Source organism: Pseudophryne corroboree, chromosome 5 (assembly GCF_028390025.1).
Source record: "Pseudophryne corroboree isolate aPseCor3 chromosome 5, aPseCor3.hap2, whole genome shotgun sequence".
Taxonomy (NCBI): Eukaryota; Metazoa; Chordata; class Amphibia; order Anura; family Myobatrachidae; genus Pseudophryne; species Pseudophryne corroboree.
In genome coordinates this window covers 138,742,208-138,766,139 of record NC_086448.1, presented here as the reverse complement: position 1 = coordinate 138,766,139, position 23,932 = coordinate 138,742,208, and the positions used below count along the sequence as shown (strand labels likewise).

General features: G+C 44.9%; 1 protein-coding gene across 3 annotated transcripts in view; it reads left to right on the top strand.

Moving 5' to 3' along the window:
- The first annotated feature begins 8,372 nt into the window (after positions 1 to 8,372).
- Positions 8,373 to 23,932, top strand: part of TMEM196 (transmembrane protein 196) — a 117,269-nt gene continuing 101,709 nt past the window's right edge. For 2 of the 3 annotated variants that reach the window (XM_063924814.1, XM_063924816.1), the window contains exon 1: positions 8,373 to 9,262. In XM_063924814.1, the coding sequence (XP_063780884.1) occupies positions 9,092 to 9,262 (171 nt within the window). In that variant the 5' untranslated portion in view covers positions 8,373 to 9,091. The remainder of the gene's footprint in view (positions 9,263 to 23,932) is intronic. The other variant, XM_063924815.1, reaches the window with a different exon arrangement.

The following is a 23,932-nucleotide window of genomic DNA, read 5'->3' as shown; positions in this document are numbered from 1 at the left end:
TACTGGTGGTCAGCAAAATTATGCACTGTCCTCCTGCTACTGCGCACAACAACTAAAATGCACCACAGGTATGGATGGATAGTATACTGGACGACACAGAGGTAGGTAGAGCAGTGGACTACTGTACCGTATTGCTATATATTATATACTGGTGGTCAGCAAAATTATGCACTGTCCTCCTACTACTGCGCACAACAACTAAAATGCACCACAGGTATGGATGGATAGTATACTTGTTGACACAGAGGTAGGTAGAGCAGTGGACTACTGTACCGTACTGCTATATATTATATACTGGTGGTCAGCAAAATTATGCACTGTCCTCCTACTACTGCGCACAACAACTAAAATGCACCACAGGTATGGATGGATAGTATACTTGACGACACAGAGGTAGGTAGAGCAGTGGCCTACTGTACCGTACTGATATAATACTGGTGGTCACTGGGCAGCAAAATTCTGCACTGTCCTCCTACTATATACTACAATGCAGCACAGATATGGAGCGTTTTTCAGGCAGAGAACGTAGATATTTACTGCACACTGAGCACAGATATTTGCAAGCACACTGAGCACAGATATTTGCAGCACACTGAGCACAGATATTTGCAGCACACTGAACACAACTTAGAGAACGCTGCACACGTCCTCTCCCTATCATCTCCAATGCACGAGTGAAAATGGCGGCGACGCGCGGCTCCTTATATAGAATACGAATCTTGCGAGAATCTGACAGCGGGATGATGATGTTCGGGCGCGCTCGGGTTAACCGAGCAAGGCGGGAAGATTCGAGTCCGCCTCGGAACCGTGTAAAATGGGTGAAGTTCGGGGGGGGGGGGGGGTTCGGATTCCGAGGAACAGATTCATTTTCATTTTCTTAATCCAACATGTCCTGACTTGTGTTAACTGTACTAAGGGTAATTTACCATTAAACATACACAGTGCTGGCCATGGGCATGATTCAGGGTTGTACGCAATATCAATATTTTTGCGCATTTTAGCGATTATTGGCCAACTGCACATGCTTTACGATCGCAGTGCACACGCCCCAAGGTACTTTAGCTATAACGCTCACAGTGAGGTGTAATTCTTAAAGTGATTGGTAGACACACCAGGTGGGGTAAAACAAATGATTGAGGATCTAGGTAGACTAGAGGAATGGTCAAGAGTCTGGCAATTACAGTTTAATGCCAAAAAATGCAAAATCATGCACTTGGGTCTCAAAAATCCTAAAGCTAAATACAGTATTAATGGCACTATACTGGAAACTACTGAGGAGGAAAGGGATCTAGGAGTCACTATTTCAGATGACTTAAAAGCAGGTAAGCAATGTAACAAGGCAATGAGGAAGGCTAGTCAGATGCTTGGCTGCATTGGGAGAGGAATCAGCAGCAGAAAGAAAGAAGTAATAATGCCACTGTATAGGTCATTAGTACGGCCTCATCTAGAATACTGTATTCAGTTCTGGAGGCCATATCTTCAAAAGGATATTAATACATTAGAAACTGTACAAAGGAGGGCAACTAAAATGGTGCATGGCCTACATCACAAAACATACCCAGAAAGACTAAGAAATCTCAATATGTATAGTTTGGAGCAGAGAAGGGAAAGGGGGGACATGATAGAAACTTTCAAATATATGAAGGGTTTTAACAAAGTCCAGGAGGGAAACATTCTCCAAATGAAGAGAAGCAATAGGACACGAGGACATGCACTGAGACTGGAGGGGGGGAGGTTCAGGGGAAATTTGCGGAAAAATTATTTCACAGAAAGGGTAGTGGACAAGTGGAATAGCCTCCCATCAGAGGTGGTAGAAGCTAAGACAGTAGAGCAATTTAAACATGCATGGGATAGACATAAGGATATCCTTACAAAGAAATAAGGATCAAATAAGGTTAGTGATAAAAAATAATATAAAAAAAAAAAAAATAAGGGGCAGACTAGATGGGCCAAGTGGTTCTTATCTGCCGACAAATTCTATGTTTCTATGTCAGTCATGAGTGGTTTGGGGGAGTTAACAGGGAGTGTTGGAAAACAAACAGGTGCATTGTGACAATTTTCAGGGAGTGTCTCAGCCTACAGTACATCTGCGATCTCGTCCGCATGGTGCCAGCATCTCAGTCCCCGTGGCCTTTCTGCACAACCATAGGAAGTAAGTTATCACAGCATCTGCTACTGACGCTGCGTCATTGTACGCAGTTGCTAATAATTCGAGGCCGCCGGTGGGCATCTCAGTCCATTTCCAGGTGACGGCAGCATTAATGTATTTTCACACATTAGCTGCGTATGGGATCACAACTGTGAATGCATTAGTGTGCATCTCTGAATCATGCCTCATGCACATTTGTGCAATTACTGTATCTGTAAATGAAAGGTCTGTGCATTAAAAAGTACTGTGCAGTATGTAGTCATTATGCATACCTCCTGACATAGGTAGGTGGTAAACAGGGACTCCCTTGAACGCCTGACTATAGAAAAGGAGTGGCACAATCGCAGGTCATGCCCCTGTTTCAGTCACTATGAGGGCATGGCCAGTGCTCTGCGAGCTGCTGGCATGCCCCTAGTCCCTCTGTCTCCCGTAAATAGACGCTGTGCACAGTTAAAATGTGGACGCTTGAAATGTTTACTACAGTCAAAATGTTGACAAAACAAATGTTAGGGTTAAGGGATGGTATAGACTAAGGGCTTAAGGATAGGGGACCTGATTCAAATGTGGTTGGAGGTGCTATCACTGCTGCTTACATGGAAGCATAGAGCTGCACTAGTATGTTAATGCAGCAGGGAGCATCTGATATACAGTAAGTAGATGTAGTGATCACTGCTGCATCCTAGTACGCAACATCGGGTCACCTGTGACTCCATGGACAAGCTGCATGACCCATGGGGTCACGTAAGCAAGCTGCCGCCGTTCCTACCATGAGGATAGGAAATATCCATCTTCCAATGGAGATATTGTCCCCGCCCCCAAATGGCGGCAGACTAACAATCACTGACATTCTGCAGCTATTGTGCGTCCAATGATGCAGGACCCATAATGTACATGCGCAGTACAGGTCCAGTGCATGCGCAAAGTGCTGAACACCGGTACTTTGTGCTATGTGCTGTACTTCCAACCACATCTGAATCAGGCCCAGGGCTTTTTGTCTTTTGTAATTTTTCATGTTGAGATTGTGGTCATCTACATTCTTAACATGTTGACATTTTGTCAAAATTTTGTAACAAACACTTAATGTTACCAATGTCTCTCTCTCTCTCTATTGTTGGGACTGTATCAAGTGACAGATAAAGTGGAGTAGATGCCCAAAGCAATGAATTTGCTTGCAACTGTCATTTCATTTCTGTCATTTCAAAGACTGTTCTAGATAAATGACAGAAGCTTTGAGCAACTTCTCCACTTTTTCTCTCTCCAAGGCTTGATACACCTCTCTCTCTCTCTCTCTCTCTCTCTCTCTCTCTCTCTCTCTGTTCAGTATCTAGTTTTCTCTGCAATAATGACCATTGAAAGAGCATTAAATATGACCTTGAGCGGATAGCTGGGGATTATAAATCAGTAATATATTGTTACTTTGAGGACATTATCTTAGAAGGCCTTAGACAAAATGTATGGCAAGGACAGCATCATGTAGCTTAGCCTTAGAGATAAATATAGTACCGCACTCAAGGGACACAAGGTCTACTAAAACTAGGAAAGATGATTCAGCACCATGTTTAGGGAATGTTCATGGCGGCATTATCTCTAATGTGCAATTTATATTGTCCATTATGTTACAATCATTGGTGCCCTTTTATGCTGGTAAAGAACAGTCACTGCTGACACCACTTTGTTTCCATGAAAATGGTGATGGAAAGAGTAAAACAAGATTATCCACAAAAATGGGGGTGAACTTGAGGAAAACTGATTGCTATGTCTATGATATTTTAAGGGGTCTATGTACAAAGCCTTGAAGATAGCTTAAAGTGGATGGAGATAAAGTACCAACCAAACTGCTCCACACTGTCCACACCAAACTGCTCCACACTGTCATGTTATAGGCTGTATAAATGAGCTGGTAGGCTGGCACTTTGGCCCTCATTCCGAGTTGATCGGTCGCAAGGCGAATTTAGCAGAGTTACACACGCTAAGCCGCCGCCTACTGGGAGTGTATCTTAGCATCTTAAAATTGCGACCGATGTATTCGCAATATTGCGAGCACAAACTACTTAGCAGTTTTAGAGTAGCTCCAGACTTACTCTGCCTGTGCGATCAGTTCAGTGCTTGTCGTTCCTGGTTTGACGTCACAAACACACCCAGCGTTCGCCCAACCACTCCCCCGTTTCTCCGGCCACTCCTGCGTTTTTTCCGGAAACGGTAGCGTTTTCAGCCACACGCCCATAAAACGCCGTGTTTCCGCCCAGTAACACCCATTTCCTGTCAATCACATTACGTTCGCCGGAGCGATGAGAAAGCCGTGAGTAAAAATACTTTCTTCATAGCAAAGATACTTGGCGCAGTCGCAGTGCGAATATTGCGCATGCGCACTAAGCGGAATTTCACTGCGATGCGATGAAAAATACCGAGCGAACGACTCGGAATGAGGGCCTTTATCTCTGTCCACTTTATCTCTCTCCAAGGCTTGGTACATAGACCCCCTAAAAGAGGTAATGAGTAGTGAGTTTTATTTTAAATAAATAGATTACAAATGTTTTAATATTTATTGTATGCATGTGTGGAATTCAATATGGGCCAGTGGTCTTGGCCAGTTTAGTGGGAAGGGACTCAAGTGCTAGCTGGGGAGCAAGCAAACAGCACCGTCATTTAAATATGGCATGACTGTCATGCAAGTAGTGTGGCTATCACTCTCTATCTCCTTTGTATGTCCTTCAAATGCAGAGGCAGAGCTGTGGGTTGTCAACCAAAATTGAGACTACCCCATCAGAATCAGGACAGTTGATAGACGATCCTGCTGTCTCTTATCTGTTCTTCCAGCTTTCACTATCATGTGCTGCTGCTCATGTCTTAAGCTCAGTTGCCAAACAAGATGCCCCTATAACATTAAATAGCCCACTCCAAAAAATGAATATTTACCGCCCACAAATAAATTATTAACAACCAACAGACCAATAAATGAATCACCCTGTCTGCCATCCCCCATTACATCAATGTCCTGTGAACATGCAAGAGCAGATGAATGAAAAAAACAGCAGAGCATGCGCAAAACAGAAAGTACAGAACTTTTCACCACTGGCCCTCCACCATGGATGGTAAAACCATCAATCATCACCAACAAGCCATCGATAGTTCCTAATAATTGATGGTGGTCGATGGCCAACCCTAGGTAGAGTAGTTCAGGATGGATGGATCAATTGTAAGCTGTGCAGTGGTCAGTGGCTATTGAAATTACTTCAAATAAGATCTGAGGCTGTCGCCAGCATTAAATATGGTGAGAATACTACGCCAGGCCTGGTTTGTGGCACGGACACACAGATCAACACATAGGAAGCTACATGAAATACTACATGGCTTGTTGGTTGTTGACCCACAACATTGAATGGTGGTCTGAACTGAGGAGTTCATGTCCCTCTGCCTCACAGCCCTGTCATACCCTACTCTATGGTCGACATATAAAAGGTAGATAGTTCAAAAGGTTGACAGGTTCAAAAGGTTGACATGATGCGGTAAACTAATGGTGCTTTTTGTGGCAGAAAAGTGACAAAACACCCCAAAGATAAATAGTGTAGACCTTTTTTGTGTTGACCATTTCCATGTCGACCTTTTGACCCCCTTGACCTTTTCTACTGTCTACTGTACCTCTTTCAAGTCGACCTACTGACCCTATCGACCTAATGCATGTCGTCCATTAGTGGTCGACCCATTGACTGAAGACCTTTTTAGTGTAGATCCAGTGATCCACACCCTTTTGTGACTACAGTATTTGTAACTATTTCATCCTATTGATTTGTACCCCTCCCCTTCTTTACTCTTCTTTTTCTCTAACCCACTTGTTTTCTTACAGGAAATTTAAAAATATAGTGAGGACAAAAAGAATGTTAAAAGGCAACTACTGCAACTATTCTGGTAAAACAAATACAATTATTATTATTATTATTATTATTATTATTATATTTATCTTTGTTATTTGAATGGTCAACTGTGCTGCGTAGAACCAGGCAACCGGGATAACAGCATACATAATAAACAGGGACAAAGTTGACAAAAAAAAATATTCTTTTCCTTTAAACTGCCTGTGAGAATAATATTGATAGCAGAAAATAATTATAAGATTTTCGTCTATTAAATAGAATTATTACATCCTTACCACTGATAGAGGCACTTACCCACAGGATCCTCTGGTATTGTGACTGCTAGGATCCCACTGCTGCTCTTCCACCAGTATTTTGAGTGCATCTCGAGTCAATGGCAGGAAATATGAAACAAACTTTAAATTAAGTAATCTAATCTGGAGATTGGGTAAACAACAGAACAGTCATCTGGGAGACAGGTAGGGAGAGATTCTGTTTTTTTTTTATTCTATACCTTACCATATCTTGGGAGGCTGTAATCTCTCCCTCCCTTCCTGTCTCCCTGGTGACAGCTGTCACAGACAATAAAGTAGAGAGAGATAAACTACCAACCAATCAGCTCCTTTCAACACAACCTGTAATGTGACAGGAGCAGAATGGCTGGTACTTTATCTCTGTACACTTTATCTCTCTCCAAGGGTTAGCACATCTTCCCTAAAGGGAGAGTGAGGGCTACCCCTGGAGACTCGTTTAGCACTACCGGCTATTTCTCAGTGATTGGAACCGACTGCTGTAGGCTAGGCCGTAAGTAGACTTTTTGGTGCCCTGTCCCAGAGAAAGAATTGGCGCACACCCCATTTTTTTTCAGTAGGGACATAAGGCGCATGCTTCATGGGGAAGACAGATGACAAGATTGATCACAGAGAAAGCCCATGCTATGATGCCCCTTGCCACATTATATATATATATGTAAATAATACACACACATACCCCTTTAAATTCCCTTTATTACACATTTATTGAAAGCTCATTGTCATTCAGTTACAATACCCTTTATAAATAACACATTTCAATATACTGCCGTACCCAGGATTTAAAGCTATAACCTGTTGCATTCCAGTTATACACCCTACTCATTGGGCTAGTTGAACCTGCATAAAAAACTATGAGACCCATATGAAGCTACTAGTACTTTGTAAAAAAAAAAAATCAACATTGCAGTTGAGTGGCCACACATACAATCTCTTGCAGCCACACAGTACATAGATCCGCTCAGTCACAATGCTGATCATTTTTTCACAAAGTACAAGGTAACCTTCAAATAGTTAGAATTCTCTAGATTAGAATTATTTACCTTTCTATGCAAGGGCAGATAGCTCAGTGAATAGATTGTCTGACTGCAATGACACAGACAATGGGTTCAAATCCCTGGTATGTCAGCATCTGGAAATGTAATAATGGACAGTATAACTGAATAACAAAGCAATCTCAAGTTCAGTTCCTGAATGTTGTATAGGTATTAGCGACAGAAGGGGTCAGGGTAGGATGCAGTGGCGGTCAGGAGATGCTGGGCTTCAAAAGGGGGGAAGCAGCAAGTGAAAGTAATTATAACAGATAATTGATAAGTGCCACCAACAGCGCCCCTACCCTGCAGCGCTATGTGCGGTGCCCCCTCCGCCACCCTGGCTGTAGGTTAGTGTCACACTCCTGTCACTGCGGAGTCGGCATTTTGATGTCACCTCCTAGAAGGGTGACACCTGGGAGTGGCCCGCACTCCCATTGTGACACCACTGACCACACAAATGGGGACGGATAGGACGCGCACGACAAGCTCCAGAGTGGCAGAGATTGCAGCATGGAGACAGTCCGGACCAGCGTTCCAGGGTCTGGACAGTTACATTTTTCATCCAATCCCACTAATTAGCTGCTCTTCAAAACTAACTCCATGATAAATGTAGAACACAGATGGTATTTAGCGCTCTGGAGAAATAGTCATTCCCTGATTACGATTTGTACTCAGACAGCTTAAAAATGATATACTGCACACTTTCTTTTAAAACTGAATTGTAAAATAAAAAATTCGGAGAAGAGGGTAAAAAAATTGCTGTGAAGATTCGGATGTGCACTCACCTCTTTTTAAAATCATTGCCTGCACCAAATCTGCGCTGAATTGTTACTATTTAGTGAAGAATGGGGAGGTTGTATCCTTCACTTTCACTCTCAGGTCAGTCAGTGTGCTGTGTCACCAGCTGCAGCCCACGTGCCTTGCTGATCAGTACCCATGGAGCTAATTATGCCATGTGCACTGCCTGCCTAGCAATTCCAGGTACAGTACATGGATTAGTCACTTTGTTACCCTGCCTGTACTTTTACTATTGCTCATGAGCTGCACAGTGTCTCACACTGACAGAGGCAAAGGTGATAAATCTCTTATTCCCACCTGCTGCAGCCAAGACGGAGAATCTGCAATTCTACAAGAGGCTAAGCAAAGAATTGCTCTTTACATTGCCAGTATCTCGTCATACAGTATAGTGAGCTCCAGCTCTGGAGCCGCCCACTACTTCATACCGCCCTAAGCAATGCATAATCTAGCTAATGCAATCTCCCTTCCTGCATGGTGCATAGAATCCTCTGGTTGTAATACCGACACCAGTCGACCATAGGGGTGAAACTCAGGCTCCAGTATAGAATTTGTGAGACAGAATACAGGAGCTGCAACGAAGGGTGCTCCTTAAGTGACGGGAAAAGCTACACAGTGACTTGGACTTAAGCAATCAGCACCCTCGACTTCAGCACCCTGGACAGCGTCTTGCAATGAGAACCCTCCGGCTGCCCTGGAACCTGTGATGCGTCCTGCTTTGCACCTATGATGTCTCCTGCCTGGCACCTATGATGCATCCTGCCTGGTACATGAGGAGTTTATTTACCCCCAGTGTCAGCAGTGTGCCTGCCATGCAGAATTTGTGTGTTTCCTGAATATGTGCTGTAGGAAAAGTTTGGAGAGGAGCAGAGCAGGAAGACGCAAGAAGAAGATCTGAGGCTGATGGATGCTTCCCCTGCCTGAGCTGGGAGGAATGATGCCCGGGGAAGCATGTGCACCAGCAGCCAGATCATTGGGAGCCTCCTGGTGTTGTCTGTGCTGGAGATAGGACTGGGCTTGTCCAGCATCGCGGTGGGAGCTGTCACAGTCATCAGGGTCAGGAATCGGACGGAGCCACCGCTGCAGCTAGGAGACTCCTCTCCGGTATGGAGCGGGGCGTGTGTACGTTACCCATTTCATATATTTATATATTATATACAGTATATTACACATATATAGTACTATGCAGTTATCAATTTCACTGTCTACGTTACTGTGCAGCCGTTTTATATATTATATAATATATTACATATATAGTTCTAAAAAATTTCCTTATCTATATTACTGCACAGTTTTATATATCATACATGCTATACAGTTACCCATTTCTCTATATTTCCTACATACTGTATATAGTGCCCATTTCACTATATAACTGTGCAGCTTTATATATTACACACACATTTAGTACTATACAATTAGCCATTTCCCTTATCTACAGTGTATATTTCTTTACAGCCGCTATATAGCTTTATATATCATACATAGTATACAGTATATACAGTGACATACAGTTATCAATTTCAATATCTATATTACTATGCAGCTTTATAAAATACACATACAGTATGTTATTATGAAATTGCTAATTTCACAATCTATATTACTATGCAGCTTTACACATTATACTATATATTTAATATATAGCATGAAATAGTTACCCATTTCACTATCTATATTACTATGCAGCTTTATATATTATCTAAATATTATACATATACAATACAGTTACTCATTTCACTATGTGCATAATTATGCAGCCTTGCTTAGGATAGCCATACATTGCATGTCATCTCATCAAGAGTGTTCTATTTACTATGCTAAAAATAAGTGCAACTTCACTTCAGGTGATAGGAGGCTCAACACAATACTGTAGATCTTAAGGCCCCCACACATGGTACATTGGAGCAGATGTATTACGCTTGGAGAAGGGATAAAGAAGAGATAAACCAGTGATAAGTGTAAGGTGATAACAAATGATGTGCACCGGAAATTTTTCGGGTTTTGGTTTTGGATTCGGTTCCGCAGCCGTGTTTTGGATTCGGACGCGTTTTGGCAAAACATCCCAGAAAATTTTTTGTCAAAATCGGGTGTGTTTTGGATTCGTTTTTTTTTTTACAAAAACCCCTCAAAAACAGCTTAAATCATAGAATTTGGGGGTCATTTTGATCCCATAGTATTATTAACCTCAATAAACATAATTTCCACTCATTTCCAGTCTATTCTGAACACCTCACACCTCACAATATTATTTTTAGTCCTAAAATTTGCACCAAGGTCACTGGATGACTAAGCTAAGCGACCCAAGTGGCCGACACAAACACCTGGCCCATCTAGGAGTGGCACTGCAGTGTCAGACAGGATGGCCGATTTAAAAAATAGTCCCCAAACAGCACATGATGCAAAGAAAAAAAAGAGGTGCACCAAGGTCGCTGGATGGCTAAGCTAAGCGACCCAAGTGGCCGACACAAACACCTGGCCCATCTAGGAGTGGCACTGAAGTGTCAGACAGGATGTCACTTCAAAAATAGTCCCCAAACAGCACATGATGCAAAGATAAATGAAACAAAAAAGAGGTGCAAGATGGAATTGTCCTTGGGCCCTCCCACCCACCCTTATGTTGTATAAACAGGACATGCACACTTTAACAAACCCATCATTTCAGCGACAGGGTCTGCCACACGACTGTGACTGAAATGACTGGTTGGTTTGGGCCCCCACCAAAAAAGAAGCAATCAATCTCTCCTTGCACAAACTGGCTCTACAGAGGCAAGATGTCCACCTCCTCCTCATCCTCCGATTCCTCACCCCTTTCACTGTGTACATCACCCTCCTCACAGATTATTAATTTGTCCCCACTGGAATCCACCATCTCAGGTCCCTGTGTACTTTCTGGAGGCAATTGCTGGTGAATGTCTCCACGGATGAACTGATTATACAGTAATTCATTTTGATGAACATCATCTTCTCCACATTTTCTGGAAGTAACCTCGTACGCCGATTGCTGACAAGGTGAGCGGCTGCACTAAACACTCTTTCGGAATTGCCTCTTTTTCCTGCCAGTATACGTACGGACTGTCTGACATGCCTACTTGGATGCGGTCACTCATATAATCCTCCACCATTCTTTCAATGGTGACAGAATCATATGCAGTGACAGTAGACGACATGTCAGTAATCATTGGCAGGTCCTTCAGTCCGGACCAGATGTCAGCACTCACTCCAGACTGCCCTGCATCACCGCCAGCGGGTGGACTCGGAATTTTTAGCCTTTTCCTCGCAGCCCCAGTTGCGGGAGAATGTGAAGGAGGAGATGTTGACGGGTCACGTTCCGCTTGACTTGACAAGTGTCTCACCAGCAGGTATTTGCACCTCTGCAGACTTGTGTCTTCCGGAAAGAGAGATACAATGTAGACTTTAAACCTAGGATCGAGCACGGTGGCCAAAATGTAGTGATTTGATTTCAACAGATTGACCACCGTGAATCCTGGTTAAGCGAATGAAGGGCTCCATCCACAAGTCCCACATGCCTAGCGGAATCGCTCCATTTTAGCTCCTCCAATCTCTCCAGCTTCTTGTGCAAAAGCCTGATGAGGGGAATGACCTGACTCAGGCTGGCAGTGTCTGAACTGACTTCACGTGTGGCAAGTTCAAAGGGTTGCAGAACCTTGCACAATGTTGAAATCATTCCCCACTGCGCTTGAGTGATGTGCATTCCCCCTCCTTTGCCTATATCATAGGTAGATGTATAGGCTTGATTGGCCTTTTGCTGCTCCTCCATCCTCTGAAGCATATAGAGGGTTGAATTCCACCTCGTTACCACCTCTTGCTTCAGATGATGGCGGGGCAGTTTCAGGAGTGTTTGCTGGTGCTCCAGTCTTCGGCACGCGGTGGCTAATGCAAAAAGTGGCCCACAATTCTTCGGGCCACCGACAGCATCTCTTGCACGCCCCTGTCGTTTTTTTTTAAATTCTGCACCACCAAATTCAGTGTATGTGCAAAACATGGGACGTGCTGGAATTTTCCCACATGTAGTGCACGCACAATATTGGTGGCGTTGTCCGATGTCACGAATCCCCAGGAGAGTCCAATTGGGGTAAGCCATTCTGCGATGATGTTCCTCAGATTCCGTAAGAGGTTGTCAGCTGTGTGCCTATTATGCAAAATGGTGATACAAAGCGTAGCCAGCCTAGGAACGAGTTGGCGTTTGCGAGATGCTGCTACTTGTGCCGTTGCTGCTGTTCTTGCTGCGGGAGGCAATACATCTACCCAGTGGGATGTCACAGTCATATAGTCCTGAGTCTGCCCTGCTCCACTTGTCCACATGTCCGTGGTTATGTGGACAGTGGGTAAAACTACATTTTTTAGGACACTGGTGACTCTTTTTCTGAGGTCTGTGTACATTCTCGGTATCACCTGCCTAGAGAAGTGGAACCTAGATGGTATTTGGTACCTGGGAAACACTAACTCAATAAATTGTCTAATTCCCTGTGAATTAACGGTGGATACCAGACACACATTTAACACCACCCAAGCTGCCAAGGCCTGAGTTATCTGCTTTGCAGCAGGATGACTGCTGTGATAGTTCATCTTCCTCGCAAAGGACTGTTGGACAGTCAGTTGCTTACTGGAAGTAGTACAAGTGGTCTTCCGACTTCCCCTCTGGGATGACGATCGACTCCCAGCAGCAACAACAGCAGCGCCAGCAGCAGTAGGCATTACACTCAAGGATGCATTGGAGGAATCCCAGTTAGGAGAGGACTCGTCAGACTTGCCAGTGTCATGGCCTGCAGGACTATTGGCTTTCCTGTCAAAGGGGGAAATTGACACTGAGGGAGTTGGTGGTGTGGTTTGCAGGAGCTTGGTTACAAGAGGAAGGGATTTAGTTGTCAGTGGACTGCTTCCGCTGTCACCCAAAGTTTTTGAACTTGTCAATGACTTCTGATGAATGCGCTCCAGGTGACGTATAAGGGAGGATGTTCCTAGGTGGTTAACATCCTTATTACAGCTTGACAAAGGCAACACACGGCTTGACACCTGTTGACTGTTAAAATAATTCCACACCGAAGAGGTGATTTTTTTTTTGTAATTTGACCAGGCATGTCAATGGCCATATTCATCCCACAGACAACAGGTGTCTCCCCAGGTGCCTGACTTAAACAAACCACCTCACCATCAGAATCCTCCATGTCAATTTCCTCCTCAGCACCAGCAACACCCATATCCTCATCCTGGTGTACTTCAACAGTGACATCTTCAATTTGACTATCAAGAACTGGACTGCGGGTGCTCCTTCCAGCACTTGCAGGGGGCATGCAAATGGTGGAAGGCACCACCTCTTCCCGTCCAGTGTTGGGAAGGTCAGGCATCGCAACCGACACAATTGGACTCTCCTTAGGGATTTGTGATTTAGAAGAACGTACAGTTCTTTGCTGTGCTTTTGCCAGCTTAAGTCTTTTCATTTTTCTAGTGAGAGGATGAGTGCTTCCATCCTCATGTGAATCTGAACCACTAGCCATGAACATAGGACAGGGCCTCAGCCGTTCCTTGCCACTCCGTGTCGTAAATGGCATATTGGCAAGTTTACGCTTCTCATCAGACGCTTTCAATTTTGATTTTTGGGTCATTTTACTGAACTTTTGTTTTTTGAATTTTAAATGCTCTCTACTATGACATTGGGCATCGGCCCTGGCAGACGACGTTGATGGCATTTCATCGTCTCGGCCATGACTAGTGGCAGCAGCTTCAGCATGAGGTGGAAGTGGATCTTGATCTATCCCTATTTTACCCTCCACATTTTTGTTCTCCATTTTTTAATGTGTGGAATTATATTCCAGTAATATAGCAATAGCAATGGCCTACTGTATCGTACTGCTATATATTATATACTGGTGGTCAGCAAAATTCTGCACTGTCCTACTACTATATAATACTGCGCACAACTAAAATGCACCACAGGTATGGATGGATAGTACACTTGACGACACAGAGGTAGGTAGAGCAATGGCCTACTGTACCGTACTGCTATATATTATATACTGATGGTCAGCAAAATTCTGCACTGTCCTCCTACTATATATACTGCGCACAACTAAAATGCACCACAGGTATGGATGGATAGTATACTTGACGACACAGAGGTAGGTAGATCAGTGGCCTACTGTACTGTACTGCTACATATTATATACTGGTGGTCAGCAAAATTCTGCACTGTCCTCCTACTAAATAATACTGCGCACAATTAAAATGCACTACAGGTATGGATGGATAGTATACTTGACGACACAGAGGTAGGTAGAGCAGTGGCCTACTGTGCCGTACTGCTATGTATTATATACTGGTGGTCAGCAAAATTCTGCACTGTCCTCCTGCTATATATACTGTGCACAACTAAAATGCACCACAGGTATGGATGGATAGTATACTTGACGACACAGAGGTAGGTAGAGCAGTGGACTACTGTACCGTACTGCTATATAATACTGGTGGTCACTGGTCAGCAAAATTCTGCACTGTCCTCCTATACTACAATGCAGCACAGATATGGAGCATTTTTCAGGCAGAGAACGTAGATATTTTCAGCACACTGAGCACAGATATTTGCAAGCACACTGAGCACAGATATTTGCAGCACACTGAGCACAGATATTTGCAGCACACTGAACACAGAAGCTGAGAGAATGCTGCACGTCCTCTCCCTATCATCTCCAATGCACGAGTGAAAATGGCAGCGACGCGCGGCTCCTTATATAGAATACGAATCTCGCGAGAATCCGACAGCGGGATGATGACGTTCGGGCGCGCTCGGGTTAACCGAGCAAGGCGGGAAGATCCGAGTCTGCCTCGGAACCGTGTAAAATTGGTGAAGTTCGGGGGGGTTCGGATTCCGAGAAACCGAACCCGCTCCTCACTAGTGATAACGCAGCAGCCAGTCAGCTAACTGTAATTTTTCAAATCCGTAATAATTGGCTGGTGCGTTATCACCTTGCGCTTTTCACTGGTTTATCACTCCTTTATTCCTTCTCCAGGTTAATACATCTGCCCCACAATTTAAATGATATTGCCGTTTTCGACGAGTTGGAACAACAAATCATTTAAAAACTATCCGTGTGTTGGCACGATAACGATGCAATGTGCACACCCACGGGTCATTAGTCATCTCCTCAGATATTTTGAACCTGCAGAAAGATCTGAGGAGATGGCGAACGATGCCATGCTGCCAAATGCAGTATGATACCATTCGACCCCCCATCCTTGCCGTCGCTCAATGATGCTGGCATCAGCAAGTGTGCATGCCAAGACGCCCACTTTCTGCTCCCTTGTACTCTGTAAAATCAATGGCAGGTCTAGACACTCCACCATCAGCACACCATCGCATACCAAATTGACAGTTGCGTCTGTCTGTGGCAGGTGCAGTGTCTCCATCTGAATCCTGTCTGTCTCAATGCCATGTCTATAATGGGTGCAGGCTGTGTGGACCGCAGGGTCCAAGGGGGCCTACATGCACACCCTGCACCATATATATATATATATATATATATATATATATACTTACCTCTCAGCTGTATCCAGAGTTCAGCAGAGCAGCAGAAATTACAGGAAAAATGGTGCAGTAGCCATTTTCCTGGTGATTTGTGAATATACTGCAATAAATCCCTTTTGATTTGTGAATATACTGTAGAGAAGTCCCAAGGTCCATGTTCCCAGAGACCTACGCCTGCGCAGTAGGCTCTGGCACAAAGCCAGAGTCTACTGCCCTGCCAGAGAGGAGCGGGCCTGCATGGAGCCTGTATGCAGGCTCAGTGGCGTAAGTTCGTCCCAGTTGCCCGGAGGCAAGTTCATCCCAGTTGCTCCCCCCCCCCCCCCCGATATTTAAATAGATATATGTATGTATGTATGTATGTATGTATGTGCATGAAAAAAAACATGTATATACTGTAAATATACATTTCATTGTCTATTATTTTAAATCACACATTTCTTAGCAGTCATACCCAGGATTAGAACCCCATGACCTGTTATACTAACAGCAGACACTTTACTGATGGAGTTATTTAATATTTGCTTCTGTAGAGGAAGCATGAGAATGCTAACTATATGAAGTTACGTTTAATTGTTGTAATTGTCAGAGAAGTCACTTCATATAGTGAAAAGATAGCGGCAGCCATCAATTAACTTAATTCAATGGTGTCACAGAATGGGAGAAGAGGTGCCCCCCTTCAGAGCAGGAGCCCGGCGGCAGATGACTCCGTTGCCTCCCAGAGTTCTGCCTCTGTGCAGGCTCTCTCTGCTCTGAAGGGTTAGTTCACATGGAGAGATTTTTGCTTAATTTCTAAGCAATCTGACTAAATGTCTTAGAAATTAAGCACAGATCAATCCATGTGTATGCCCCATAGCAATAGCGATGCACAACCCCACGCATCGTTATCACTGGCTCAAATCTTGACTGTATGCAGTCAAGATCTGGCCAGATCACAAGGCTCTCATTGAGCATTGCGGTCTAGTTAGGATCGGGCTAGCACACATAACAGCGTGTGTACAGACACCCGCTGCGATGTGTGCTAAGGGGGTCATTCCGAGTTGTCCGCTCGCAAGCTGCTTTTAGCAGCTTTGCACACGCTAAGCCGCCGCCTACTGGGAGTGAATCTTAGCTTATCAAAATTGCGAACGAAAGATTCGCAATATTGCGAAAAGACTTCTCTGTGCAGTTTCTGAGTAGCTCGAGACTTACTCTGCCAGTGCGATCAGTTCAGTGCTTGTCGTTCCTGGTTTGACATCACACAAACACTCCCAGCGTTCGCCCAGACACTCCTCCGTTTCTCCAGCCACTCCCGCGTTTTTCCCAGAAACGGTAGCGTTTTCTCCAACACTCCCATAAAACGGCCAGTTTCCGCCCAGAAACACCCACTTCCTGTCAATCACATTACGATCACCAGAACGAAGAAAAAACCTCGTAATGCCGTGAGTAAAATTCCTAACTGCATAGCAAATTTACTTGGCACAGTCGCACTGCGGACATTGCGCATGCGCATTAGCGACTAATCGCTCCGTTGCGAGAAAAAATAACGAGCGAACAACTCGGAATGACCCCCTAAGCCCACATCGGACACAGCACACATCACGCTGAACCTGAATCAGGCCGTGTGTACCCCCCATTAAACTGGGCTGATCGATCTATCTATATATCTATCTGTCCGTCTGTCCGTCTTTATGTCTGTCTATCTATCTATCTATCTATCTATCTATCTATCTATCTATCTATCTATCTATCTATCTATCTATCTATCTATCTATCTATCACATCTCACCTTCTCTATTTCTCTCTCTCTCTCTCTCTCTCTCTCTCTCTCTCTCTCTCTCTCTCTCTCTCTCCCCTGCTCTCTCCCTCCCACATTTTACTATATGCTTTAATGCATGTATTATTTAAGGGGTACTTTAAGTATTTTAAAGTTTGCCTATAGAGCTGTGAGCCCAGTGACATTTTGGAAATGACAAATAGCATACGAATTCTATTTTTAAATAACCTAAATTAACTTATGTACATGTTAGTCTACCCAGTTTCCATTTAGATTCTAATGTTCTGATTTTATTGACTGTTGTGACAGGTCTGTTGGTTATAAACCAAGTTAGAGAAGCAATGACGATGCAGTATGTTACAGGTTACGTAGCCATCTGTTAGTTGTCTGTTTGCTGACGTCTGGCAATTTGCTGTCACTCATATATAACGGAGTCAGCGCATACATTTTAATTGAATATCGTAACACAGTAAACATAGCTGAGTAGTTTTATAAGAGCTCTTTAGCCCCATGATAAAACAAAAAGGTGCGCATTGCATATCAACAAGAATAAGATTTTAAACCTACCGGTAAATCTTTTTCTCGTAGTCTGTAGAGGATGCTGGGACTCCGTAAGGACCATGCGGATAGACGGGCTCCGCAGGAGACATGGGCACTTAAAGAAAGTCTTTGACTCTGGGTGTGCACTGGCTCCTCCCTCTATGCCTCTCCTCCAGACCTCAGTTAGAGAAACTGTGCCCAGAGGAGACGGACAGTACGAGGAAAGGATTTTTGTAATCCAAGGGCAAGATTCATACCAGCCACACCAATCACACCGTATAACTTGTGATATACTACCCAGTTAACAGTATGAAAAACAACACAGCATCAGTCCAAGACCGATGAAACTATAACATAACCCTTATGTAAGCAATAACTATATACAAGTCTTGCAGAAGTAGTCCGCACTTGGACGGGCGCCCAGCATCCTCTACGGACTACGAGAAAAAGATTTACCGGTAGGTTTAAAATCTTATTTTCTCTAACGTCCTAGAGGATGCTGGGACTCCGTAAGGACCATGGGGATTATACCAAAGCTCCCAAACGGGCGGGAGAGTGCGGATGACTCTGCAGCACCGATTGAGCAAACAGGAGGTCCTCCTCAGCCAGGGTATCAAACTTCTAAAACTTTGCAAAGGTGTTTGACCCCGACCAAGTAGCAGCTCGGCACAGCTGTAGTGCCGAGACCCCTCGGGCAGCCGCCCAAGACGAGCCCATCTTCTTAGTGGAATGGGCCTTAACCGATTTTGGCAACGGCAATCCTTCCGTAGAATGCGCCTGCTGGGTCGTGTTACAGATCCAGCGAGCAATAGTCTGCTTTGAAGCAGGGCCGCCAACTTTGTTGGCTGCATACAGGACAAACAGTGCTTCTGTTTTTCTGATCCTAGCCGTTCTGGCCACGTAAATTTTCAAAGCCCTGACCACATCAAGGGACTCGGAATCCTCCAAGTCACGAGTAGCCACAGGCACGACAATAGGTTGGTTCATATGAAAGGATGAGACCACCTTAGGTATGAATTGAGGATGGGTCCGCAACTCCGCTCTATCCATATGGAAAACCAGATAGGGGCTTTTATGTGATAAAGCCGCTAATTCCGAAACTCGCCTAGCCGAAGCCAAGGCTAACAACATGACCACCTTCCAAGTGAGATATTTTAATTCCACCGTTTTAAGTGATTCAAACCAATGTGACTTAAGAAAACTTAACACCACGTTAAGGTCCCAAGGCGCCACCGGAGGTACAAAAGGAGGCTGAATATGTAGTACTCCCTTCACAAAAGTCTGTACTTCAGGCAGAGAGGCCAATTCTTTTGAAAGAAAATGGATAAGGCCGAAATCTGAACTTTAATGGAGCCTAAGTTTAGGCCCAAATTCACTCCAGTTTGTAGGAAGTGAAGAAAACGGCCTAGATGGAATTCTTCCGTAGGAGCATTCCTGGCCTCACACCAAGAAACATATTTTCTCCATATTCGGTGATAATGTTTAGATGTCACGTCCTTCCTAGCCTTTATTAGCGTAGGAATGACCTCATCCGGAATACCATTTTCCGCTAGGATCTGGCGTTCAACCGCCATGCCGTCAAACGCAGCCGCGGTAAGTCTTGGAACAGACAGGGACCCTGTTGCAACAGGTCCTGTCTTAGAGGAAGAGGCCACGGATCTTCTGTGAGCATTTCCTGCAGATCCGGATACCAGGTCCTTCGTGTCCAATCCGGAACAATGAGTATTGTTCTCACTCCTCTTTCTCTTATTATTCTCAACACCTTGGGTATGAGAGGAAGAGGAGGAAATACATAGACTGACTGGAACACCCGCGGCATCACTAGGGCGTCCACAGCTATCGCCTGAGGGTCTCTTGACCTGGCGCAATACCTTTGTAGCTTTTTGTTGAGACAGGACGCCATCATGTCTATTTGGGGCAGTCCCCACCGACTTGCAATCTGTGCAAAGACTTCCTGATGAAGTCCCCACTCTCCCGGATGCAGGTCGTGTCTGCTGAGGAAGTCTGCTTCCCAGTTGTCCACTCCCGGAATGAACACTGCTGACAGTGCGCTTACATGATTTTCCGCCCAGCGAAGAATCCTGGTGGCTTCTGCCATTTGCACTTTGCTCTTCATGCCGCCTTGGCGGTTTACATGAGCCACTGCGGTGATGTTGTCTGAGTGGATCAGATCCGGTAGGTCGCGAAGCAATGTCTCCGCTTGCCGAAGGGCGTAGTATATGGCCCTCAGCTCCAGAATGTTGATTTGAATACAAGTTTTTTTTTTTTGTAACTTGACCCAAAGACCTTGGAAGTTTCTTCCCTGTGTGACTGCTCACCCACCTCGGAGGCTCGCATCCGTGGCTACCAGACTTCAGTCCTGGATGTCGAATCTGCAACCCTAAGGGGAGCACTCAGTAGCCACTATAGGAGAGACACTCTGGCCCTAAGGGACAGGGTTATTAACTGATGCATCTGTAGATGTGATCCGGACCACTTGTCCCGTAGATCTCATTGGAAGGTCCTCGCATGGAACCTGCCGAAGGTAATGGCCCCGTAAGATGCCACCATCTTCCTCAGGACCCAACTGCAGTGATGTACTGACACCTGTTTTGGATTTTATAGTTTTATAACCAGAGTCATTAGTTCCTGGGCCTTCTCCATTGGAAGATAAACCCATTTCTAGTCCGTATCCAGAATAATACCCAAGAAGGGCAGACAAGTCATAGGAACCAACTGTGACTTCGGGATAATGAGAATCCAGCCGAGTTGCTGTGACACCTTCAGCGAAAGTGACACTCTGTTCAACAACTGCTCTTTTGATCTCGCCTTATTAGGAGATCGTCTAAGTATGGGATAATTGTGACTCCTTGCTTGCGTAGGAGCACCATCATTCCCGCCAATTACCCTGAAATTGGTAATGACAATATTGTATTGCAATTCTTAGGTACGCCTGATGGGGTGGATAAACGGGAACATGAAGGTATGCAGCCTTTATGTCTAGATACACCATAAAATCCCCCCCTTCCAGGCTGGCGATGATCGCTCTAAGCGATTCCACCTTGAATATGAACCTTTTCAAGTATAGGTTCAGATTTTTAATTTTAAAAAAGGTCTGACCGAACCGTCCGTTTACGGGACTACAGCCAAGGTTGAGTAATATCCCCTTCCCTGTTGAAGGAGGGGAACCTTGAGCACCACCTGTTGTAGATACAATGTGTGAATTGTATTTAATATTATCACCCTTTCTGGGGGAGAAGCTGGTATGGCCGATAAGGAAGACCGGCGAGGAGGCACCTTCGAATTTCAGCTTGTAACCCTGAGAAACAATTTTTATTGCCCAGGGATCCACCTGTGAGTGAACTCAGATGTGGCTGAAGAGTCGAAGATGCGCTCCCACTTTGGCGGACCCCCTTAGGGGAGCCCCAGCGTCATGCGGTGGATTTAGTAGAGGCCGGGGAGGACTTCTGTTCCTGGGAACTAGCTGTGCCCTGTGCCCTTACCTCTGGTAAGAAAGGACGCTCCTCGTACTTTCTTGTTGTTCTGCGACCGAAAGGACTGCATTTGATAATGTCGTGCTTTCTTAGGCTGTGAGGAAATATAAGGCAAAAGATCAGAATTACCAGCTATAGCTGTGGAGACCAGGTCCAAGAGCCCTTCTCCACACAATTCCTCAGCCTTGTAAGGTAAACCCTCCATATGCCTCTTTTAGTCGGCATCACCTGTCCATTGCATGTTCCACAGGACACGTCTAGCAGAAATCGACATAGCGTTGACTCTAGAACCCAGTAGACTAATGTCTCTTTGGGCATGTCTTATATATATATATATATATATATATATATAAGACAACATATTTTATATATATACATATATATATATATATATATATATATACGGGTCAACAACATGGTATCCTTATCTAGGGTTTCAATCTCCACTGATAAGGCATCTGTCCACGCTGCCACAGCGCTATAAACCCACGCCGACACAATCGCCGGTCTGAGTAGTGTATCAGAATGTGTGTAAATGGACTTCAAAGTACTTTTACTGCATGCTATCTGCAGGATCCCTGAGGATAGCTGTTAAGTCAGCGCTACCTTTTTTGGTAAACGTGTCAATGCCTTGTCCACCCTAGGGGAAGATTCCCATCGTATCCTGGCCCTAGTAGGGAAAGGATACTCCCTGAGAATTCTTTTTGGGAATCTGCAGTTTCTTGTCTGGAGATTCCCGCTCTTTTTCTTCATGAGAGGAGGGAAATTTACCTCAGCTTTCCTCCCCTTAAACAAGTGTACCCTCGTGTCAGGGACAGATGAGTCATCAGTGATAAGCAAAACATCTTTTATTACAATAATCATATATTGAATACTATTTCTGCCAGTCTTGGCTATACTTTGCATTATCGTAGTCGACACTGGAGTCAGACTCCGTGTCGATATCAGTGCCTATTACTTTGGATAGTGAGCGTTGTGAGACTCTGAAGGTCTCTGCGACATAGGGACAGACATGGGTAGATTCCCTGTCTGTTCTCTAATCTTTTGTGCAATAAATTTATCTTAGCACTTAATTCCACATATCCAATCAGGTGTCGGCGTTGTCGACGGAGACACCACACACACACATTTGCTCCATCTCCTCCTTACGAGAGCCTTTACCTCAGACATGTCGACACACATGTACCGACACACCACACACTCAGGGAATGCTCTTCTGAAGACAGTTCCCCCACAAGGCCCTTTGGAGAGACAGAGAGAGAGAGAGTATGCCAGCACACACCCCAGCACTATATGACCCAGGAAAAAACACAGCAATTTAATGTTTACCCAGTAGCGCTGTTATTATTATCTGCGCCAAATTATGTGCCCCCCCCCCTCCTCTTTAAAACCCCCTCTTCTACCATGGTATAAGCAGGGGAGAGTCCGGGGAGCTTCCTCTCAGCTACTGTGGAGAAAAAACAAGGCGCTGGTGAGTGCCGAGGAGGAAGCCCCCCCCCCCCCCCCTCGGCGGCGGGCTTCAGTCCGCTAAAAGTGTAAAATTGTCAGGGGCTCATGCATATATACAGTGTACAGCTGTATATATGCTCACTTTTGCCAAATAAGAGGTTTATATTGCTGCCCAGGGCGCCCTCCCTGCGCCCTGCACCCTTACAGTGACTGCCGTGTGTGAGGTGTGTGGGAGCAATGGCGCACAGCTGCAGTGCTGTGCGTTACCTAGAGATGAGCGCCTGAAATTTTTCGGGTTTTGTGTTTTGGTTTTGGGTTCGGTTCCGCGGCCGTGTTTTGGGTTCGAACGCGTTTTGGCAAAACCTCACCGAATTTTTTTTGTCGGATTCGGGTGTGTTTTGGATTCGGGTGTTTTTTTCAAAAAACACTAAAAAACAGCTTAAATCATAGAATTTGGGGGTCATTTTGATCCCAAAGTATTATTAACCTCAAAAACCATAATTTACACTCATTTTCAGTCTATTCTGAATACCTCACACCTCACAATATTATTTTTAGTCCTAAAATTTGCACCGAGGTCGCTGTGTGAGTAAGATAAGCGACCCTAGTGGCCGACACAAACACCGGGCCCATCTAGGAGTGGCACTGCAGTGTCACGCAGGATGTCCCTTCCAAAAAACCCTCCCCAAACAGCACATGACGCAAAGAAAAAAAGAGGCGCAATGAGGTAGCTGTGTGAGTAAGATTAGCGACCCTAGTGGCCGACACAAACACCGGGCCCATCTAGGAGTGGCACTGCAGTGTCACGCAGGATGGCCCTTCCAAAAAACCCTCCCCAAACAGCACATGACGCAAAGAAAAAAAGAGGCGCAATGAGGTAGCTGTGTGAGTAAGATTAGCGACCCTAGTGGCCGACACAAACACCGGGCCCATCTAGGAGTGGCACTGCAGTGTCACGCAGGATGTCCCTTCCAAAAAACCCTCCCCAAACAGCACATGACGCAAAGAAAAAAAGAGGCGCAATGAGGTAGCTG